The following is a 21,679-nucleotide window of genomic DNA, read 5'->3' as shown; positions in this document are numbered from 1 at the left end:
TTTTTTTTAAATCTGTTTCAAACCTCTTTTTTACATTTAGGGTAGGACTTCAGGAACTCACTGGTCAAAAACTGAGTACTTTTTTCTGTTTTGTCATCACTTCTCCTGAGGTAGAGTAATTAGGAAACAGGCAGGGAAAATACACATCTGTTAATCTATCAAAATGCTACATCATTGTCACAGGCTGAACTGTGTCCCCCCAACTGTCTTATATTTAAGTCATAACCTCCAGTATCTCAAAATGTGACTGTATCTGGAGACAGGGTCTTTAAAGAGGTAATTAAGTTAAAATGAGGTCACACAGGTGGGCCTTAATCCAATAGGACTGGTGTCCTTACAAGAAGGGGAGATGAGGACACAGACACACACACAGGGAAGACTTCGTGAAGACACCAGAGGAAAACAGATGGCAACTTATAAGCCAAGGAGAGAAGCCTGGAACAGATCCTTCTCTCATGGCCCTTAGAAAATAACAACTCTGCCAGGGCCTTGATCTTGAACTTCCAGCCCCCAGAACTGTGAGGAAACAAATGTTTGTTATTTAAGCCACCCAGTCTGGGGTACTTGTTACGGCAGCCCTAGCAAACCAGTACAGTGATTACACTCACAGAGATTGTTTTGGGCTCTATTTCAGACACAAAGTCCTAAAGTCTCCGCAGTCCTGGAAGAGAAGCCACCTAGATACACTATTGATTGTGTAAGAGCCAGAAGCAAACTGGAGTCCACGAGAAGCATCTTACAGGGATGAAAATCACAGAAGGGTACAAGAGATAGTCTTTGGGTTCAGTCGCAGGATGAGGACAGCAGTGCAAAGGCACAGAGCAGGTTAGAAAGCTAGGTAACCAGGCAGAGAGGGAAAATGAGAAGCATTATGGAAACAGCAGAAAGTACGAATGAAGAGATTGTTCAAGGAGTTGGTATGGAAAGTACTAAACTTAGAGAGTCTTTAAAATTAGCAAACCAAATCAGAAAGCAGCAACATGGTAGAAACTATAAATACGAAAGATGGTGCTGTGCCCTAGGGGAAGGAAAGCCCCCAGTCCTCTCCCACACCTTCCTCTCCTAGGCCCCTGCACCAACACCCTACTTCCAAGCCCAGGTGGAATAATGGGGCAGCGCTAGGGAAGGTCTAGAAGCCGGCAACCAGCCTTGGGTAGTGAACTCCCACAGAAGGGTCAAGCAACTGGCTAAGGGCTCTCTTTGGTCTACCTTGTGCTCTGGAAATCAAGTGAAACAAAGGCCAGGGTCATTTCCACGAGAGGCCGCAGGGCCCTTTGCAGCCTCTGGTCCCAGGAGGAACGTGGAGGAGGAAGGAGCAACACCCGGCTCGTGCCCACAGAGGAAGGCCCTGTTGGTGGGGTGCTTCCTCTGGGACGCTTGCCCCTCTCCTTCCTTCTCGGGGCCAAGTCTTCCAAGACTGCAGTCGGAGCCTAGCTCTACCATCCCTGTCCCCTTCTGTCTCAAGTGGGCGGCTCTCCTGCAAAGACAGTGTGAGAAGCAGCCATCCCCCCAGGCATGCGCGACCCTCCTCCGTGGCAGTGGTTAAGGCCAAGGTTCAGGCCTAGGCTTGGAAGTGTACATAGAAAATGCCAAGCATAGGGCATGCTTAGGTAAAGATGATCCCGGACAGAGGAAGCCCAGTCCCAGAGTCATCACTGGGATTTCAGGCTGAAGCCCCCAACAATATGACAGTCTTTCAAAGTCCCCCAGTGTGTGTGTGTATATATACATACACATATATGTACATGTATATATGTACATATATACATGCATACCTGTACACGTGTGTGTGTTTCTCTCTGGCCCTATATAAGAGAGATGGTGTTCTGGGATTCTGGTATAAACAGCCCCCTGGCTGAAAACAATAGCAACATTTTAATATCATCTAATATGTTGCTGGCAACCTAATGTTTCTAACATGTACAGTGATTTATTTTCAACAAATGGCTAAAAATAAGGCCAAAGACAAAGGAAATTAAAAAGTAAATGTAAAAAGGACGGTAATTCACACCATAGCACAGAACTGTAGCTATGCTGTCCACACTTCGGATGTACATGAACCACCACAGCAATCCTGGTGCCAAAAGTAACTTGTGTTTCTAAACACAACAGACACCACTTAACACCTAGGAGTGCCTGTCATCCTTCCTTGGAAAGGGCAAACCGCACTGACCCTGCCATCATTCTGAGCACCTACTCAAGGCCTGACAACGTGCTACATGCTAAGGGTATCTGTCAGGCACAATGACTCTTCTTGCAAGGAACAGAAAACCAAACAGGAACAGGCTGCCTCATTCAACTCTAACAGTCCAGAGGGAGTCATACTTCGGCGAGGTCCCGCCAGCTCCCCTACGCTCACCCTGATGGGCCTACCCCACACTCCTCAGTGTGTCGGCTCCGGCCCAAAGCCCGCAGCACGGTGGCTTCTGTACCAGAAGTACAAGCATCTTTTCTGATGAAAGTGAGGAAATTCCTCTCCCCAAAGCCCCAAGCAAATCTCAACTCAGTTAAATTGGGTCAAATGCCCATTCCTGAACCAGTGATCATGGAATGTGTGTGGACTCTCCTATCAAGATAAGGCCTAGAAATGAGATGCAGCCAGCATCCTCTGAAGCACATGGACTACGTGGAACAGAACAGGAGGGCTTGAATGGAAACAGAAAAAAAAGAAAATGTGAGAATTAAGCACTGCTGTGCCGAGATCATTTTACAGGTGTGTGTGTACACACATGTATATACATACGCATGTTTATATGTATACATATGCACACATGAGTGCACTGCTATATATGTAAATGCACGCGCACACACACACACACACACACACACACATATAAAGCCTAATTTAAAGATGTTTGATCTTAATGAAAAGGACAGACCTACATAAAAGGATGAAGAACTCTGGATGTTACATGCTTAAATAACACATCTATGATCAAAGCAATAAAGTCCTGTGGGATTCAATTGTGGTAGAAGACACTAAGTAAAACAGTCAAGGAAAGGCACACAGAAGGAGAAAAAGTGAAGCAAAGAGAACTAAGAAAATGAGGAAAGTCTGTTATCCAACAGAAATGGAGATGCTCACTGTGACTGGCTCCCTGATGTATCGGAAACGTTATCCTAAGTGTATGAGTAATATGCGAATTTGAAACTTGATCCTAGAATAGCATTCAGCACACAAGCAATTCAATATCCATTTTTAATCCATTAAAAACTCACCAAGGCAAAAACTAAGTGCTACTTGGCACACATTTTATCAGAAGCAAAACTAGACCTCATCATTAAACAAAACAGAATTATCACATTCAAAGATGGCTGAATAAGATAGTGAAAGTTTATCCGAAAGTACTTTTCCTGGATGTGTTTTTTTTTTTTGATTCTACCGGACTATCTTATAAGGCATAAACATTATGACAGAATTTCAAAATAGCATTGAGGCTTTAAAACCCACTATCATGCATGGCCTGTTTTGTAAATAAAGTCACATCCACGTTGATTCGTGTATGCATTCTCAAGATACTGGCATAACTGGGTCACTGTGACAGAGACCATATGGCCCACAAAGCCTAAATTATTTAATATCTGGCCCTTTACAGCAAGTTTGCGCTTCTGTGCTTTAATGAATTGTTTTTTAAAATGCAATTCTGAGATGTTTTATGATAAAATATTGGGAAAACTCAATTTTTATTTTGAAAAGTTGAGAGTTTAGTAACAGACTTACCATGAAAGTGCAGTGAATAAAATACCAATAAGAGATGATAATAAAAGAATACTCACAATCTTTCAAGGAGACTTAACCCAGAAAATGAGCCATTCTTCAGCTCGGATATTTTATTGTTACTCAGAATCCTAAAAATGACAAAAAAAAAAAAAAAAAAGGTAAGTTGCCTAATATATGTACACCATCAATATCAAAGTAATTTAGCTTGTTAGGTTTCAATCTAAATATGAGGAATTCTAAGAAGTCATTTATTACCCAAAGAATTTTTGAGATGCCTGACCAAAAAAAGGAGCTTCTTTCTCTGAGAAACGACCCAAAATAGCTAACTTGCACATCTTGTCACATCTTGAATTGTTCCTGTCACACTGAACCAAAAACTTTGAAATAAAAAGGGAGAGAAGTCAACACAAAATAGCTCTTAAGTTCAGAATAAAAATAAAGAATGCCACGTACATTTACATAATTAATCAACTTACATAAGTTGAATACTTAAAAACTGGAAACAGAAAAATGCAGAACAAGTGCTCTACAAAATACTGACTTTAAAAGAAATACAGTATCTTCTAGATACCATTTCAATAATGCTGAATATTACTTGTAACTTAACCATATGCAAACCTGTATTGTGTGAAAATATGCTTTTTGCACACACGCACAGACACAGGTAGCTATATTACAATACTAAATCTCATGTATTAGGACGATGCTCTTAAAAAAAATGAACTGGAAACAAAAAAAAGATTTAAAAGAAGTCCTAGTTGGCAGGACTTGCCTAAGAGCAGACAATGTGTACATGACCTTGCTTCCTCTCAAGGCTTTGCAACTACGCTCCTTTTGCAGCTTGGATGCCAACACAGTAAGTCCCCTACGTACGAACCTTCAAGTTGTGAACTTTCAAAGATGCGCCCATGTGTTGCACAAGTGGTTGCGCTTTTAATGAAGACCTGATGGAATTGGAGGCCCAGAGAAAGGACTAAGAGAGACAAGAGGAAGAAGAAGTAACTGAAGAGATTTACGACACAGGAAATGGCATGGAGATTTTCTTTACTTCAGGAGACACTGCTAGTTTTTGAGGCACAGGACCCGATCATAGAACGGTACACGAAGGTTGCAGCAGCCATTCAGAATGCAATCCAGTGCTACCATGTCATCTATGAAGAGAAAAAAAGACCTACTATCCAGACAGCACTGGATCGTTTTTTCAAGAAGGTAGATAGAATTGAATCCAGCAAGGAACCAGAACCTGTGCTGTCAACGTCAGGCGTGAGTGAAACAGCAGCTTGCCCTCCATCTCCTATCGCTGACGATCCTTCAGCTCTACCATCTCCCACCTCCTCTCCCTCCTCCAGTCAGTAACTCTTCTTGCCTGTTCACTAGATGCCAGCCCTGTATGCCAGCTGTTGTACTGTACTACTGTACTTTTCAAGGTGCTGTACTGTACGATTAAAAATGTTTTATTTTTTGTGTTTGTTTTTTATGTATTATTTATGTGAAAAGTATTATAAATCTATTACAGTATAGTACTGTAGAGCCAATTGTGTTAGTTGGGTACCTAGGCTAACTCTGTTGGACTTAAGGACAAACTGGACTTACCAACGCACTCTAGGAATGGAACTCGTTCGTATGTACGGAATTCCCATACAGGAGAAAGTGCAAAAGCTACCTTATTTGGGGGAATGATACCCAGATAAGGTAAATGAAAAAACCAAGGCATAGAAAAGTTAAATTAATGGCCCAAGATCACACTAGCGGAGGCAGAGGCAGATGTGAACCCCGGCACGCTCCACTCCAAACCCCACATTCTTCAATATACACCAACGTTGGTCAAGAGCCACTCTTACCGGCATTTTAGCAGAAAATTCTCCATCCCACACAGTGTTGCAACTTCAGGGGCACCCTCACACTGCGTACAGGCTGAGTGCTGCCCCCCACCTGGGACGGTGCAACACTGTATAAACAAATGTTAACAGAGAACACCCCTGGGTCACAAGATTTCAGGTATTCATTTTCATTTTGTCTACTCTCATCTTTCTTTTTAAAAAAAATCCACTATGTGTATGAAAACAAGCAAAATCAGCCATGTGACTGATTTTCTTTGGCTTTAAGTGGAATTTTTTTTTTAATCCCGCTAATGCAGGTTAACATTTCACAGCATTTTGGTGAGATGATGAGGGGCTTCTAAAGTCAAGCATACTTGTGCTTGAAGGCCAGCTCTATCACTTTCAAATTACACTAGTCTTGGGCAAGTCACTACATTTCTCTGTAACAGAATTCCTCATTCATGAATGGGAAGAACAGTATCTACCTCATATAACTCTAGAAGGAAAGCAGAAAACGCCTAATATACTCAGTGAGTATTAAGTTTAAAGTTCTATTTCCTTGGTTCTAAGACACATATCTTCCCTCATTTTAATGTTTCTGAAATCAAGATGTATCTGGCAATCAAAGTACATTACTATGTAGTATTTTCTCTCTCCAAGCTGTTACTAAAGCAAGGATGGTGATCAAAAACATGCCGGGTTGGGGGGAAGGGGGGAGGGATAAATTGGGAGATTGGGATTGACATATACACACTACTATATATAAAATAGATAACTAATAAGGACCTACTATACAACACAGGTAACTCTACCCAATACTCTGTAACGGCCTATATGGGCAAAGAATCTAAAAAAGAGTGGATATATGTATATGTATAACTGATTCACTTTGTTGTACACCTGAAGCTAACACAACATTATAAATCAACTATGCTCCAATAAATTTTTTTTAAATGCAAATGAAAAATGATTCGTATCCTCAAGGAATTTACACTTAGCAAAAAAGAAATAAACATCATAATCACATTCAGAAATGCAAGCTGGAATGTGAACTCTACATACTCAATCAGCAAAGACAGAATTTAGGTGCCAATATAAAGCTTAATATTCCATTCTTACACCTTCGGGCAATTTTCACATTAAAAAGACCAATAGCACGAACTGCAAGATTTTGTTCATTTTAACTAAGCATATGTAATCTTAAAATAAAAATTCAAAATCAAAAAAAGCCAATTAGGGCTTCCCTGGTGGCGCAGTGGTTGAGAGTCCGCCTGCCGATGCAGGGGACACGGGTTCGTGCCCCGGTCCGGGAAGATCCCACATGCCGCGGAGCGGGTAGGCCCGTGAGCCATGGCCGCTGAGCCTGCGCATCCGGAGCCTGTGCTCCGCAACAGGAGAGGCTGCAACAGTGAGAAGCCCGCGTACAGCAAAAAACAAACAAACAAACAAAAAGCCAATTAAAACACCATTTTCTCTAATCAAAATTACAAAAGGTTATTTCAAGTAAGGTGGTAGGCACGGGCAAAAGCAAACTTGGACTTGGACATGGCCACAAGGTAACTGGAACAGTCTTTCTCCAGCTGCCTAGCAGTCCACACCCAAGAGCCACCAGCCTTGCTTTCCTAAATAGGCACTGATCCTAAGCTAAAAAGTTACCAAATCTGACAAAAAATATATTCAATGACCTTATTCAGACATGATTTATAACAGACAAAAACTGGAAACTACCGAAGAGTTCAGTTTGTGTAAGAGGAGTAGTTAAATGATGGTACACCAAACAACAAAATGTTATACATCCATTAAAAAATGATGCTTTTAAAGGAAAGTTAATAAAAAGGAAATTGTTTACAATCAGTTAAAAAGCAGAAAACAAAACTGATATCACTGATTGAAAAGATGCAGAGACAAAAAAAAGACTTGGAAGAAATACATCATAATGATCACTATCTTAGTGATGAGGTTTCTACTTCTCTTTTATTCTTTATAATCCTGCAGTATCTTTTGAAATATCTAGAATAACTCTTATTTTTAAAATATACTTTCTGATGATAAACCTAAGAATCTTAATTACCAAATACAGCTTGAAATTGACTTAATTTTGAGTATAATTATATCTTAGAAATAAACACTGAAGTAAGGAATACTTTATTTGTGCTTTGAGATTTAAGACTCGCATTTCTTATTTACATTCCAAAAAGATTTATGGGGCTTCCCTGGTGGCGCAGTGGTTGAGAGTCCACCTGCTGATGCAGGGGACACGGGTTTGTGCCCCGGTCCGGGAAGATCCCACATGCCGCGGAGCAGCTGGGCCCGTGAGCCATGGCTGCTGAGCCTGCACGTCCGGAGCCTGTGCTCCGCAACGGGAGAGGCCACAACAGTGAGGGGCCCGCATACCGCAAAAAAAAAAAAAAAAAAAAAGATTTATGTAGTGACTATTTGCAACTTAAAAGGCAGTAGTGCAAAGAACAATAGTGTTGATATCTAGAGCCCAAAGTTTTAATTGAGACCTCACAAGTAATAAATGATTCCATCTGTGACAAGTCACTTCACTTTTCTAGGTAGACTTCATTTCATCAATTTTAAGACAGAAAAGATTAGACCAGAATGATCACCAAGCTCCTTCCAGCTTCTTTTAATTTTCTATAATTATTCATGTTGTAATGAGCAAAGCTGTCGAACTTGATGGTGACTGAGAATTTACAACCAATAAACCAAAAGTAAGGAAAACAACACAATCTACCAAGCTCAGTGCCATTGCTATCCTGTTTCTGAATGAAGAATGAAACCCACATATAGAAGTAGCTTGGGAAAAACTGCCAGGGTGGTAACTGAATTATACTCACTTAGATTCGGTATTGCTTCAGCAAAAGGACTGTCATTTGCTCAGTCATAAAGGCTTTAGCAGAATTAATGATAGATTTTATTGAGAGTAAAAGGGAAGACATTTCATCACACTTAAAAAGTTATAACTGTAACCTTAAAGATAGTTTCAATATATTCAGTCTACATATTACTTGATGTGTTAAAGGATCTTGTGCAAGAAAACAGGATCGGTGTGAATAAATCTACTCTTCAGACAGCTTTTACACTCAATTTTGAGACGGAGGGACTGTGGAACTAGCAAATGCATAATATCACGTAACACATAAACCTAAAACCTATTCATACTCAATATGTTTGCTGACATCTTTGAAATTTCAAACTTTCTAGGAGGTAACTAAATGAAAAATATAAAACTTGACCAGAGTTATAAAGCTTATTATAGATACCCATTTCTGTTCTATACTAATGATGTTATCACCACATTATCTATAGACAACACCTCTTGAATTTAAATACAAGAACAGTTTGTTGTCCATTGCTACCATTTAACACAGGAACAAGTTAGTTCAGTATATCATGTATGCTGAAACATGAAAAAAGGAGTAAGACTTAAATGCAGACATGTTTTTTTAAAAAATCAAAACTTTATGGAGCAGAAAGAAATAAAAATTAAGCATTACAATTTCTCAGTTGCATGCTATTCCAGCTCCCAGAATGGAATGCTGTTCACAGGATCCACACCCTGTATGGCAGAAGACACAGAATAATTTTCCTTTTGAGAGGAAATGAAAATATATTTCAAGAGCATTAAATATTCAGAGTAAACGTTAGGAATATAATTCTTAAAGGCAATATGATTTCCTGAAGGAAAAAAAAAACAGATAACTAATCAAATAGGGTCATCAGAGTGGGTTGAATGGTGTTCCTCAAAAAGATACATCCCTCCAGAACCTGTAAATGTGACCTTAATTAGGAAAAGGCTGTTTGCAATGGAAGTTAAGGGTTTGAGATTGTCAAGAGATGAGATTGTCCTGGATTAGGGTGGGCCCTAAAGCCAATGACAAGTGTCCCAGAAGAGAAGGGAAGAGGACACAGAGGGTCATGTGAAAACAAGGGCAGTCTCAGAAAGAGAGGGAAAAAAAAAAGAAAATGGAAGGCAGGTAGATTTACAAGCATAATAACCAAAGATTTTCCAGAACTAAGGAAAGGCGCAAATGGGACTATGTTTTTAAATGTAGTATATTTTAAAAACTTCTTTTTTGGGACTTCCCTGGTGGTCCAATGGTAAAGAATCCGCCTTCCAATGCAGGGGACGCGGGTTCGATCCCTGGTTGGGGAACTAAGCTCCTACATGCCGCAGGGCAACTAAGCCCACGCGCCACAACTAGAGAGAGAAAACCCACACACCACAACTAAAGAGAAGCCTGCGCACCACAACGAAAGATCCCACATGCCGCAACTAAGACACAACACAGCCAAAAAATAATAAAGTATTTAAAAAATGACCATTAAAAAAACCTCCTTTTTGACATTTTTAATGTTACAATATAAACAATATTTACATCTACTATCAAAGACAAAGGACTAATTCCCCAAATATATAAAGCGCTCTTTAAAAAAACAAATTCTCAATAGAAAATCTAGCAAAGGCCATGAAAAGATAGTTCAATAAAACTAAACACTAATGGGGCTTCCCTGGTGGTGCAGTGGTTGAGAGTCCGCCTGCCGATGCAGGGGACACAGGTTCGTGCCCCGGTCCGGGAAGATCCCACATGCCACGGAGTGGCTGGGCCCGTGGGCCATGGCCGCTGAGCCTGCACGTCCGGAGCCTGTGCTCCACAATGGGAGAGGCCACAACAGTGAGAGGCCCGCGTACCGCAAAAAAAAAAGTAAACACTAATGGATCATAATCATATGAAGGGATATACAACTTCAATCACAAGAGAAATGTAAATTACTAAAATAAGACAGCATAAATCACTTATCCAAATAGGGAAAGATGTGATAACACATTTTATATTCGGAGAGAAACAGCCACTCATATTTTGCTATAAATCAGTAAAATCACTATGGAGGGCAAAAACACAAATGCATATATAATATTTGATTCATTTATTCCTTCTGGAAATTTACCCTAAAGACATACTTACACATGTGCAAAATACAGTACATATGTTATATATCAGTTATATATTTAGATAACAAAATTATTCATTGCACTATAAAAGCTAATTACTGGATATTTAAGTTGGTCCCAGGAATATGGGATTGGATTAAGTTATCCATTAAATGGATACCATGCAGAATGTGAGGCTGGGAAGCTCTTTAGGTATTCAATATAGAAAGACCAGAGACATACTGAAGACTGAGGGCATACATTTACATATTAAAAGTTACCATCCCTTGACATTTCTGATTTGCTAAAATAATAATACAAATGGATTCTGTACCAGATTTATCATGTAGAATAACACCTGTTACCGCTACATCTTGATCAAGAACAAGAAAAAGAGGCAATATGGCTAGGCTACACTTCTAAGTCACTAACCTCAACGGGCACACAAGTTAAACCTTTAGGGCCAACTGTGGTAAGTTAAAATCATAAATGTTACCTCCTCAAATGTTTAATGCTTTGCTTCATTTATCCCACTAATGAAAACTGGTTACTCCCCATGTTCTCTTGGGGGCAGCCAAATCCAACCCGCCACCTGTCTGCTTGACAGCCCATGGGATCTAAAATGGTTTTTATGTTTTTAATGGTTGAAAGAAAACCAAAAGAATAATATTTCATGATACATGAAAAAATCTATGAAACTCAAATTTCTTAAAGTTTTATTGGAACACGAACATGCCCATTTGTTCACATATTGTCTACAGCGGCTTTGATGCTATGACGTCAGACTTGAGCAATGCCAACAGAGACTGTCTGGCCAGGGAAGTCTAAAATATTTACTATCTGGCCCTTTACAGAAAAAGTTTGCCAACTCCTGTTTTAGTGTACTCTGTCTCGGCTTATTCTGTTTTCAGGCAAATGAAAATCATGCTGATTTCTAAATTAATTCCTCCTAGCAAGTAAGAATAAGAGTATCTACTGGATTTCAAAACTCTCCATCGATTTGAATAATCTTTATTTTAAAATCACATTTAATTCCGCATGCCATCAGCAATTACACACATTTTGTCCCCAGTATTATCAGTTTGTTCACCATTGTGTCCTTCTGTTAATTGGATGCATTCATTCATCCATTCATTCATTCCTGCAGAAAAAATTCCGGGTGTTATGCTTCAGTCCCTGTGTGTCAAAGAATGTTTTGCCCTCACTGTCATATCGTCATATCCTTTTTTTAAAATAAATTTATTTATTTGTTTATGGCTGCATTGGGTCTTCGTTGCTGCACGCGGGCTTCTCATTGTGGTGGCTTCTCTTGTTGCAGATTCCGGGCTCTAGGCACACAGGCTTCAGTAGTTGTGGCTCGCAGGCTCTAGAGCACAGGCTCAGTAGTTGTGGCACACAGGCTTAGTTGCTCCACGGCATGGGGAATCTTCCTGGACCAGAGATCGAACCCGTGTCCCCTGCATTGGCAGGCAGATTCTTAATCAGTGCGCCACCAGGGAAGCCCATATCACCTTGTTTTAACAGCACTTTTCATTATCGGAAATTACTCTTCAGATATTTGCCTATTTACCATGTCTCCCACGACAAGGTAAAAACTCATAAAGCATAGGGATCTTTTCCAACTTGACTGTCACCACATCCCCACACACACACACAAAAAAATCATAATGGTGGACATTTGAGAGATTCTATCATGCAGCCATTCTTTTTTTTAACATCTTTATTGGAGTATAATTGCTTTACAATGTTGTGTTAGTTACTGCTGTATAACGAAGTGAATCAGCTACAGGTATACATATATCCCCATATCCCCTCCCTTTTGAGTCTCCCTCCCACCCTCCCTATCCCACCCTTCTAGGTGGTCACAAAGCACTGAGCAGAACTCCCCGTGCGATGCAGCTGCTTCCCACTAGCCATCTATTTTACATATGGTAGTGTATATATGTCAGTGCTATTCTCTCATTTCGTTCCAGCTTACCCTTCCCCCTCACCGTGTTCTCAAGTCCATTCTTCACATCTGTGTCTTTACTCCTGTCCTGCCCCTAGGTTCATCAGAACTTTGTTTTTTAGATTCTATATATATATATATACACATATATATACATGCATGTGTGTGTTAGCATACGGTATTTACTTGTTTTTCTCTTTCTGACTTACTTCACTCTGTATGACAGACTCTAGGTCCATCCACTTCACTACAAATAATTCAATTTCGTTTCTTTTTATGGCTGAGTAATATTCCATTGTATATATGTGCCACATCTTCTTTATCATTCATCTGTCGATGGACACTGAGGTTGCTTCCATGTCCTAGTTATTGTAAATAGAGCTGCAATGAACACTGTGGTACATGACTCATTGAATTATGGTTTTCTCAGGGTGTATGCCCAGTAGTGGGATTGCTGGGTCATATGGTAGTTCTATTTTTAGTTTTTTAAGAAACCTCCATACTGTTCTCCATAGTGGCTGTATCAATTTACATTCCCACCAACAGTGCAAGAGGGTTCCCTTTTCTCCACACCCTCTCCAGCATTTATTGTTTGTAGATTTTTTGATGATGGCCATTCTGACTGGTGTGAGGTGATACCTCACTGTAGTTTTGATTTGCATTTCTCTAATGATTAGCGATGTTGAGCATCCTTTCTTCTTTGTGTGGATACACACTCATTCACTCCTCACAAGAACACTACGAAACCGATACTATTCTTTTTTTCTAAAACAGTAACAACAAAAATTTGCAACTTAGGCAACTTGCCCAGGTTCATATTCAGACCAAGTAGCAGACTGAAGATTCAAACAGTGCCTGATAGGTAAGTGGCTTGTGGGGCTAGGGAGGTACACTACTCAGATCTCCCTTCCAGAGAGACCCTGCACAGGAGAGCAGGCAGCTGACCACTTCCGGCTGCAACTGTCCAGAGAATCTGCCTCAGTTTCCAAGCAGAGGCCACCCACTTTGCAGGCAATGCCAGCCCAGGACTGAGCACAGCAGTGATAAGTAGGTTCTCTGTTCCTGGACAGTACAGACTCCCCAGCAGTCCTGCTCTGCACCAGAGTTCCCTGCTGTGCTGGCCAAGACTTTCCCATAGCTGCATGGTAGTCTGCTCCACCCAACTGTCCTTCCTTCCCCCTCTCCTTTCACAGGGGCTAGCCCTGCATCTCAATCCAGAGGTGTTCCATACCCACTTCTGCTTCATCTCCCTTTTTTCCCATAGTTATTTCCCCGTGTAAACATCTTATTCTTCTAACCCCACTCTGGCATGCACCTCCCAGAGGATCCAACTGATAAGATGCCCACAATATCTGTTCAATAAATGAAAGAAATAAAAATACAGCTGGGTTTAATGTTCTGTGTTCAAATGTCCCTCTACAAGGAATTAATGATACAGTATCTACAATGTCCGGGCATGCAGCTGTAAAGATGAGACACAGAAATCTCAGTCCCAAGCTCATTCCTTCTCTGAGACTTACGGGAAAACAATGGGGCGGGGGGGAGGTCAAAAAACCTACCAGAATATGTCTAGTTTTCTTCTTTTAATATTGCAATAAAAGTTGTCCCAAGATACTTTTTTCCACATTTGAACCCTTCTAAAATTAGAACCATCTTAAAATGGCTATCAAAAGAAATGTCCAGCTACTAGGAAAAGTTGTCACTACTGGCAAATACACAAACCGTGGCTGAAATGTGAAGTCTGGATCCTTAATTACAGCTTAATGTTCATACATTAAGATTTGACTATGATACAGCACTGAAATAAAAAGTTGTGTAATAGAAGACTGAATATTATATGACAGTCAGCATAATTAAAGGCAGCAGAGTAAATCTCCCAGAATTTAACATTTAGGAAAGACGGGTGGGATTCATTCATGAGCCATGGAGAAGTATCACTCAAGCAGCTGATGTCTCTCATAAGCCGCCAGCTAATTTATAAGGGAAGCAGTTTAACTCCCAGTGAAACATGATTAAAAGGGGGAGGGAGGAGCTTGTTAAATTAACCAAGTAAAAAGGACAAACAAAACCCTAATATTCTTTATAGACAGACAAACCATATTGCCAAGACTAAAGATGCAAAAGAAAAAGTCAAGATCACTTTTATAAAAAGCTCAGTGGGTTAAGATATGCATCAGGTTATCAAATGTCTTAAAATACATTTATCATACCTACGTAGAAAGAAAAAGGAACTGATACAGGGGTAAAGTGTTAATAGAAAAATCTGGCAAATCTGGATATAAAATATATGAGGGTTCTACAGATTATTATTCTTCTTTTAACTTTCATGTAGAGTTTGAAATTATTTTCAAATGAACAGTGTAAAAAGCTTTGTGTTAAAATGACACTATGCCTAACAAGAATGGTCAAGTGATTCCGAGGACCTCTGAATGAGAAGGCGGGGTGTCCACTTAAATATTGAAGCAGTGGCATTTCATGGTGTGGGAAAAAGAAATAGACACTTACAGAGGAACCAGCTCCCTCACTGAAAAGCTGTTTGCCATCTGACTGCTGATGGCATCTACCGGCTGCTTTTTCCTTCTACGTCTGTTCCTTAAGTTGGTTGGATACTACGTCTCGTAGACCCATCCTTCACATCTGTCAATTCTTCTTCATAATTCTTAAACCTTCTGCTTTCAATTTTGAAATAAATCCTCAGCTGAGTTTTCCCGACCACTAATTTTCTCAGCCTGAAGTGGTTCCCATTTTGCTCTTGGGCCCATTTACTGCCCCCAGCCAGCATGTTCTAACATTACAATCTCACAGTTAACTTCTCAGACAGCCTCCTTTTCTCAACAGCTCCTTTCCCACACCAACTCCTGCTTTATAGATTGCCCTTCTCCTGGATCTGAGACTAGGAATTAGAAGTTTCGTTTATTAACTTTCCTTAATCACTCTGTTGATCACATGCCTGATGACACGCGGTTGCTTGCTCATCTTTACAAATGGGGGTCTGGGCTGATGTATATTCCTCGCTGCACAGGGTTTCTTGAGCGCACTTGAAAAGAATGGGGAATGGGTAGGAAAGGGAGGTGAGCAAAATGCCTTTATTTCAAGGCACAGAAGCCTCATATCCTTGGAAGGAACAAAAGAAACCTGAGGTCCCCGACGTAAACTTCAACTTCCAGCTACAGTCACCCATTGGTATTCTGCCTTGTCAAATCTCCCAGCTTATTTGAAACTCAGCTAAAGGGCTTTGTTGCAGAGGCAAACCCTACCACCAAGCCCTCTGAGTCAAACTCAATGAGAGCAAAGCTGGAGCAGCTGTTTCAGGGCTATGAATTCCTGGCAGAGCACTCTGCTCACCCACTTCTGCTGCCACTCCCTAGAGTTTCAATTCTTGGGAATCTTCCAAGATCCTGTTAAGAATATTCATTTGTCTAGTTATTCCTGCTTTTGTCTCTATTGGGTTTTAAGTACCTTCACTGTGCAGTTTCGCCATCAATCTGATCCCATCTGTTTTATTTATTCCATAGCGTCCTCAGAGCTTCTGGAGCACTGCGGCACCTTTCTCAGTTTTCAGCCCCATTAGTTATGGGTTTGCTCATATTTTTATACTACTTCTGTCATTTTCCACAGAATTTTGGGAGGAAATGAGAAAAAGTAAACAAGCGTGGTTCAATGCATATCCACTGACGGGGCTGTAAAAGAGTCACTACCTAAGAGTGGAGGGCTCCTTCCTCTCCTGCATCCTCTCCGGAGGCTGAATGCCTGGGGTCAGGCTTGCTGCCTAGCCAATCCCGTGCCGTCACACAGGGAGGCTAGCCTTTCCCTTTACGAAGTTGACAAAACCCAGAGAAAAATCTCAACCACCTTTCACTTAACAGAATGATGGTTTTTTTTGTGTGTTTTTTTGTTTTTTGCTGTACGTGGGCCTCTTACCATTGTGGCCTCTCCCGCCGCGGAGCACAGGCTCCGGACGCGCAGGCTCAGCGGCCATGGCTCACGGGCCCAGCTGCTCCGCGGCACGTGGGATCCTCCCGGACCGGGGCACGAACCCGTGTCCCCCGCATCGGCAGGCAGACTCCCAACCACTGCACCACCAGGGAAGCCCCAGAATGATGATTTTTAATCACAAGGGTACCTGTTAAAGCAATGCCTCATATGTCAACCAAACGTAAAGCTCCAGGTTCCCTGTAAAACAATCAGGTGTCGCTGAGCACACCCGTTTACCAGCGCCACAGCCATCCTGGTCCAGCATCCAACCGCCAAGGGCAAAACGAGGGAGTTGGATGGGGGCCTGCTGGCAGGAAGCTGTGGTTCTGTTCCCTGGCCTGGTGACTATTAAACAACAAAATTCACCTGATCAAATTTTAAAGCTCTTACTTGCTTTACCCAGTGATGCATGGATTTGTTGAAGTGGGGGAGAGTTCAGTAGACTAAGCCTGCCTTCGTGAAGCTGTAAGCAATAGTACTGTCACCTTCAATCTCTTCAAGGTGAACAATTTTTTAAAGGTAGACAGCAAGTCAAAGGTATCACCTGCTAACGTACTATTATAGGGTCACAATATAACTTATCACCAGACACCTGATGTTTACATTCGCATTAATAACTACACCAAGACAACAGGTGTCAACCTGGGCATATGGTCACCCTTAACGACTCAAATGGTTCATTAAATAAACTTTCAAGTTATTGAAAGGCATTTCTATCAAAGACCTATCATTTTTTTAAGGCTTGTTTTTTCCTATAATTATTTCAGAGTCTTTATTCAGTAGTTTTATAACTAAAAAGGACATAATCTATTTTTCTGCTTCCTCATTAAGCCATAAGTTCGCATGTAATCAAATAGCATTTGGTTAATTAATAAAAACTAAAAGGTTTTTTATGCCATACTAGCTATTCTTTCCAAAATGCCTAAAAATGAAAAACTGTTTATTAAATAACACTTCATTTTATCTTAGGAACACATCAGCTCAATGAGAAAAGGGAGCCCATTTTTCAAGGTGTCTGTAACATCATAAAGAACACTGGGCACTTAATATTTATGAATATAATAAAAGCAAGTGTATTTGGCATTTTAATCAAATAAAGAGCTTTCTCCTGGGACCAGAATGAGTTTTTTCTAGGATTTCAAGTCTGATTTTTAAGCTGAAATTCACGATGAACCTACTACGCACTGAGAGTACATTTGAACATCTACTGTGTGCTGGGAGCATCATTAATTAAAGGACACAAAAATAAACCTCAGACTAATATGACACATGAATCTCAGTGTGAAGTGCTACAAGAAGGATATATGATGATTCAAAGAGAATACAGAGTTTAAATGTTGCTGAAGTGCAGAATGATTAAGGGAAACATTTCTGATCTTTGTTGTTAAAAAAAAATGAATTCAAAGGGCAGACAGGGAGGGGAAAATCCTTTTAAACAGAGATAACTTCTCTGTATTAGTTTTCTTTTGCTGCATAACAAATTACCACAGACTGCTTTAAATCAACACCTACTTAGTGGCACACAGTTCTGCAGTCAGAAGCCCAGGCACGGAGTCAGCGGGTCTTCTGCTCAGGGTGGACGCTAGCTGCAGAGAACCTGGGTACCAATAGTGGGGATGCTCCTAAATTAATGAATGAGGCCCTAAATTAATGAATGAGGTGGAGGGAAGGAAGGATGTGACTACACACATTACGTGGGAAGTATTCTTGCCAGGGTCACGCTTCAATCTGAGTGGTGAAAAGTGGTACCTCGTAATTTTAATTTCCACTTCCCATTGTAAATTTGTGTTCCCTTCCTGTGAAGGTCTGGAACTGTCCTTTGACCATTATAACACACTAATTTTAAGTATGAGCTCTCAAGTCAGACTGCCTCAGCTCAAAGCCTGGTTCCACCACATACTGCCTGGGTGACCCTGGGGAAATTAATGAGCTTCTATGCCCCACTTGCTCAGGCACAAAAGAGGGATCATAATAATAATGACCTCATTAAGGAATTATGAGAATTAACTAATGCAACACAACCCTTCAAACACTTACGACAAGATCTGGCGCACCCAACAAACATTACCTATTATTATTGGCCCATGTTTCTAATGGATCATTGGTCTTTTCTTCCTAATTTGTAGGAGGTTCTTAATACATGGGAACCAGCATCTTCCAATACAATCTTCCAAAAATTCTTAGGCAGCTGGTCCAAATGCCAAGTGCCAGTCTCTATTAGAATATACTCAGAGAGCACATTTTGGAAACTATTACCAAGGCATGAAATCATCATTTCTGACAAGGACAGTGCTTACTACTAAGCATAGAGTCTAAATAATTCTATTGGTAAGAAATCTCCTGAGACCTTTGTAAATTTAGAGCCACGCTTTTAAGGTAGCTTTTGAAACTATATCAAACAGGGAAGAACCCTGATATGTACAAAAAGCCATATGACCCTAAGATTATAAAACCAAACAATTAGTCCCGTCATTAACAGAATTTTAGGCTTCCAGGGCCATTGGCAAATAAGGGCACGTGTGCCACCACATCCCTGTCCCATGCCAGATCAGGAGTCAGTCCTGGCACTTTCCTGACAAGCTCAGGCAACACTCCTAATGGCTGCTCCCAATTCACAGGTGCTGTCATTCAAGTAATCTACTTGCCATACTGGTTCTATTGCAGAAACTCTATCATAGACAATTATGACCTCAGTGTACTTTTTATAACTGTTGGGGGGATCGTGACCAGGAACTGACCTGCCCACTGATAGTGAGTTCTGTGTACAGAGTCAACAAGGAAGTGCTGTGAAAGAGAATCAGCCAGAACACTGGCGTCAAAAGATGCGTAATAAACATGTGGTAATAAGGGCAAAGCAGTAAGGCTGCGGGGGGGGGGGGGGGGGACGACGTGCAGGCAAAAGAAATAATCATGTGATACAGAACCTGTAGGACATCCATACAGTCTGAAAATAAAGGAAAAATACATGTGTGTCTGTGTGTATGAAGTCAAAAAAGGCATCTTCACTTTGCTAAAAAAAAAAAGTATACGTTTCTGAACTTTATGGACAACTTGTACATTCCTTTGATACTCAGAAACTCAGATAAGCAGGCTGGTGGACTCACTGAACTGAGGTTTAATAATCTATATTCCTATAACAGGAAAGAACGGGATCTGCAAAGAGACAACCAGAGTTCAGTGCTAGCGCTCATCAAGGGTTCAGATCTAACTCAGGAACTCAGGGACCAAAAAAAATTAAAAAAAAAAAAAACAGTTAATAGGATGAAAGCACAAGGTCCCAATATTGGGATCAGCCCCAGGGAACGAGGGCAGGTCTCAGTCAGTGAGTGAGGGGCAATCAGCCTAGAGCGGTGAGAAAAGGCATGCGGCTAAGAAAACATCCCTGCACTTGGTTACTATTATAATGAAATGAATTCCTTCTAAGACATAATTTGAGCTTCATTCAATGTGCACATGAACTCTGTGGATTTTTTTAAAATATCACAGTAATCTTGAATTTCAGCAGTTAAAGAGCCTTAAAGATAATCTAGTCCAAAACCTCATTTTCCTCTTCAGGAAACTGAGAGCCAAAAAATTATGATGTGCTAAGGGTCACCATTCTACTTGGTAGCAAAGCTAACGTAAGGCCCCGTATCCATTCAGTCTCGTTGCTATTTCCTCTGTATCCTGCTTTCTGGTCATCTTTATCAAATATGGGATAGGCGTGCCAGTTCCCTGCTTACCCAGGCATAACTGTGACAGGTAGTTGGGAGCGTTCCCTAAAAAAAGAGTGTTATGCATTCTTTTCACTTCCCACGGAGACCCACCAAAAATGCAACTACCCGCTATGATGTGAGTATTCCTTTCATCTTAATAGGGCAGCTATATTTGAGATAGGTCATTTATTACACCAGGATAAAATTTTCAATCTCAAGAATGCAGGTAAGAGGACTATTTAATAATCAATAATACTACACTGCAGTCCTAAGTAGGACGCTCTGATCGTTCCCGCAACCTCCTGATGATAGCAAATGAGATGTTAAATTTCTTTCCTTCAGTTACTAGGACACAGTAAGTACTAGTTACTTTGTTTTCCCATCAGTCAGCCAGCTCTAAGGCAATGGTTCAAAGTAAACAAGTTCCCGCATATCTTTTGTTCTACTAACGCTTATTCTCAAACCCTACTGCCAACATGAGCATTTAGGTTGTCTGTGACTTTTATGAACAGAACAATAGTGAGAATTACAGGCCTAAAGGCCACAGTCCTAGGCCAGAAGCCGAAAAGGTGTGTAACTTGAGAAGATCAATTTACCTGTCCACGCTCAGTTGGCACACCTGAAAAAATAGGAACAATGCCAACCTTATGAGATTGTTTTACCAGCTGGGATGTGTATGTGGGGCACGTGGCACAGTACACGGCACACGATAAACATCGCAATGTTGGCAGTCATTAGAACTTGTAAATCAGCTCAGGGCACTGACACATAGTGGACCCTTGAAAAACATGGAGGTGAGGGCAGCAACCCTCCACTCAGTGGAAAATCTGAATAATAACCTATAGTCAGCTCTCACTATACACGGTTCCTCCACAACTACGGATTCAACCCACCTCAGATAGTGCAGTACTACAGTACTGAACGCCTGAAAAACTTCCACTCATATAAGTGTAACCACACATTTCAAATCCATGTTGTTCAAGGGTCAACTACATAAAGTTCTGGAGGCCAAGGCGCTTTAGACACCTTAGTTTGCACTACTTACAGTAGTTTAAGATAATTACCAAACCGGATTTGGGAGAAAGTCGAACTAGCATTAGAAGTTTTTAACCACCTACATTAGCTAACTCAATCATGGATGCTTTAAGGTTTCAACAGAAGTAGAAATAGAAACGGCAGGTCTACCAAATTTAATGTCAACAGAAAGCTAAGAAGTTTCCTGAAATGCCACACTCTTTTTTTTTTTTTTTGCGGTACGCGGGCCTCTCACTGTTGCGGCCTCTCCCATTACGGAGCATAGGCTCCGGACGCGCAGGCTCAGCGGCCGTGGCTCAAGGGCCCAGCCACTCCGCGGCATGTAGGATCTTCCCGGACCGGGGCACGAACCTGTGTCCCCTGCATCAGCAGGCGGACTCTCAACCACTGCGCCACCAGGGAAGCCCAATCCCACACTCTTGAAAGAACAATGAGAAGGATCTTCACATTGGCTTTACTATCAACCTCCCAACAGAAAAATAAACACTTTCCATTTACAAGCTGTCACCATCTACTCTCACTGTGGACGTACTCAGACTTAGTATA

The 21,679-nt window shown here is 41.0% G+C and overlaps 1 protein-coding gene across 2 annotated transcripts in view; it reads right to left on the bottom strand.

Annotated features, from left to right (window-relative positions):
* ADGRA3 (adhesion G protein-coupled receptor A3) overlaps positions 1 to 21,679 on the bottom strand; it is a 119,260-nt gene that overhangs the window by 83,321 nt on the left and 14,260 nt on the right. Inside the window, exons 1-2 of one of the 2 annotated variants that reach the window (XM_060012749.1) lie at positions 3,977 to 3,991; positions 3,778 to 3,849 (exon numbers count right to left, since the gene is read on the bottom strand). Coding sequence is in view for 1 of the 2 variants with exons in the window: in XM_060012748.1 (XP_059868731.1) it covers positions 3,778 to 3,849 (72 nt within the window). In the remaining variant the exon portion in view is untranslated. Of the gene's footprint in view, positions 1 to 3,777; positions 3,850 to 3,976; positions 3,992 to 21,679 lie in introns of those variants that run through there. The other variant, XM_060012748.1, reaches the window with a different exon arrangement.

The sequence above is a fragment of the Delphinus delphis genome, chromosome 5 (assembly GCF_949987515.2).
Source record: "Delphinus delphis chromosome 5, mDelDel1.2, whole genome shotgun sequence".
Classification (NCBI taxonomy): Eukaryota; Metazoa; Chordata; class Mammalia; order Artiodactyla; family Delphinidae; genus Delphinus; species Delphinus delphis.
Note: the sequence above shows the minus strand (reverse complement) of the source record. Positions and strands in the feature narration are given on the sequence as shown.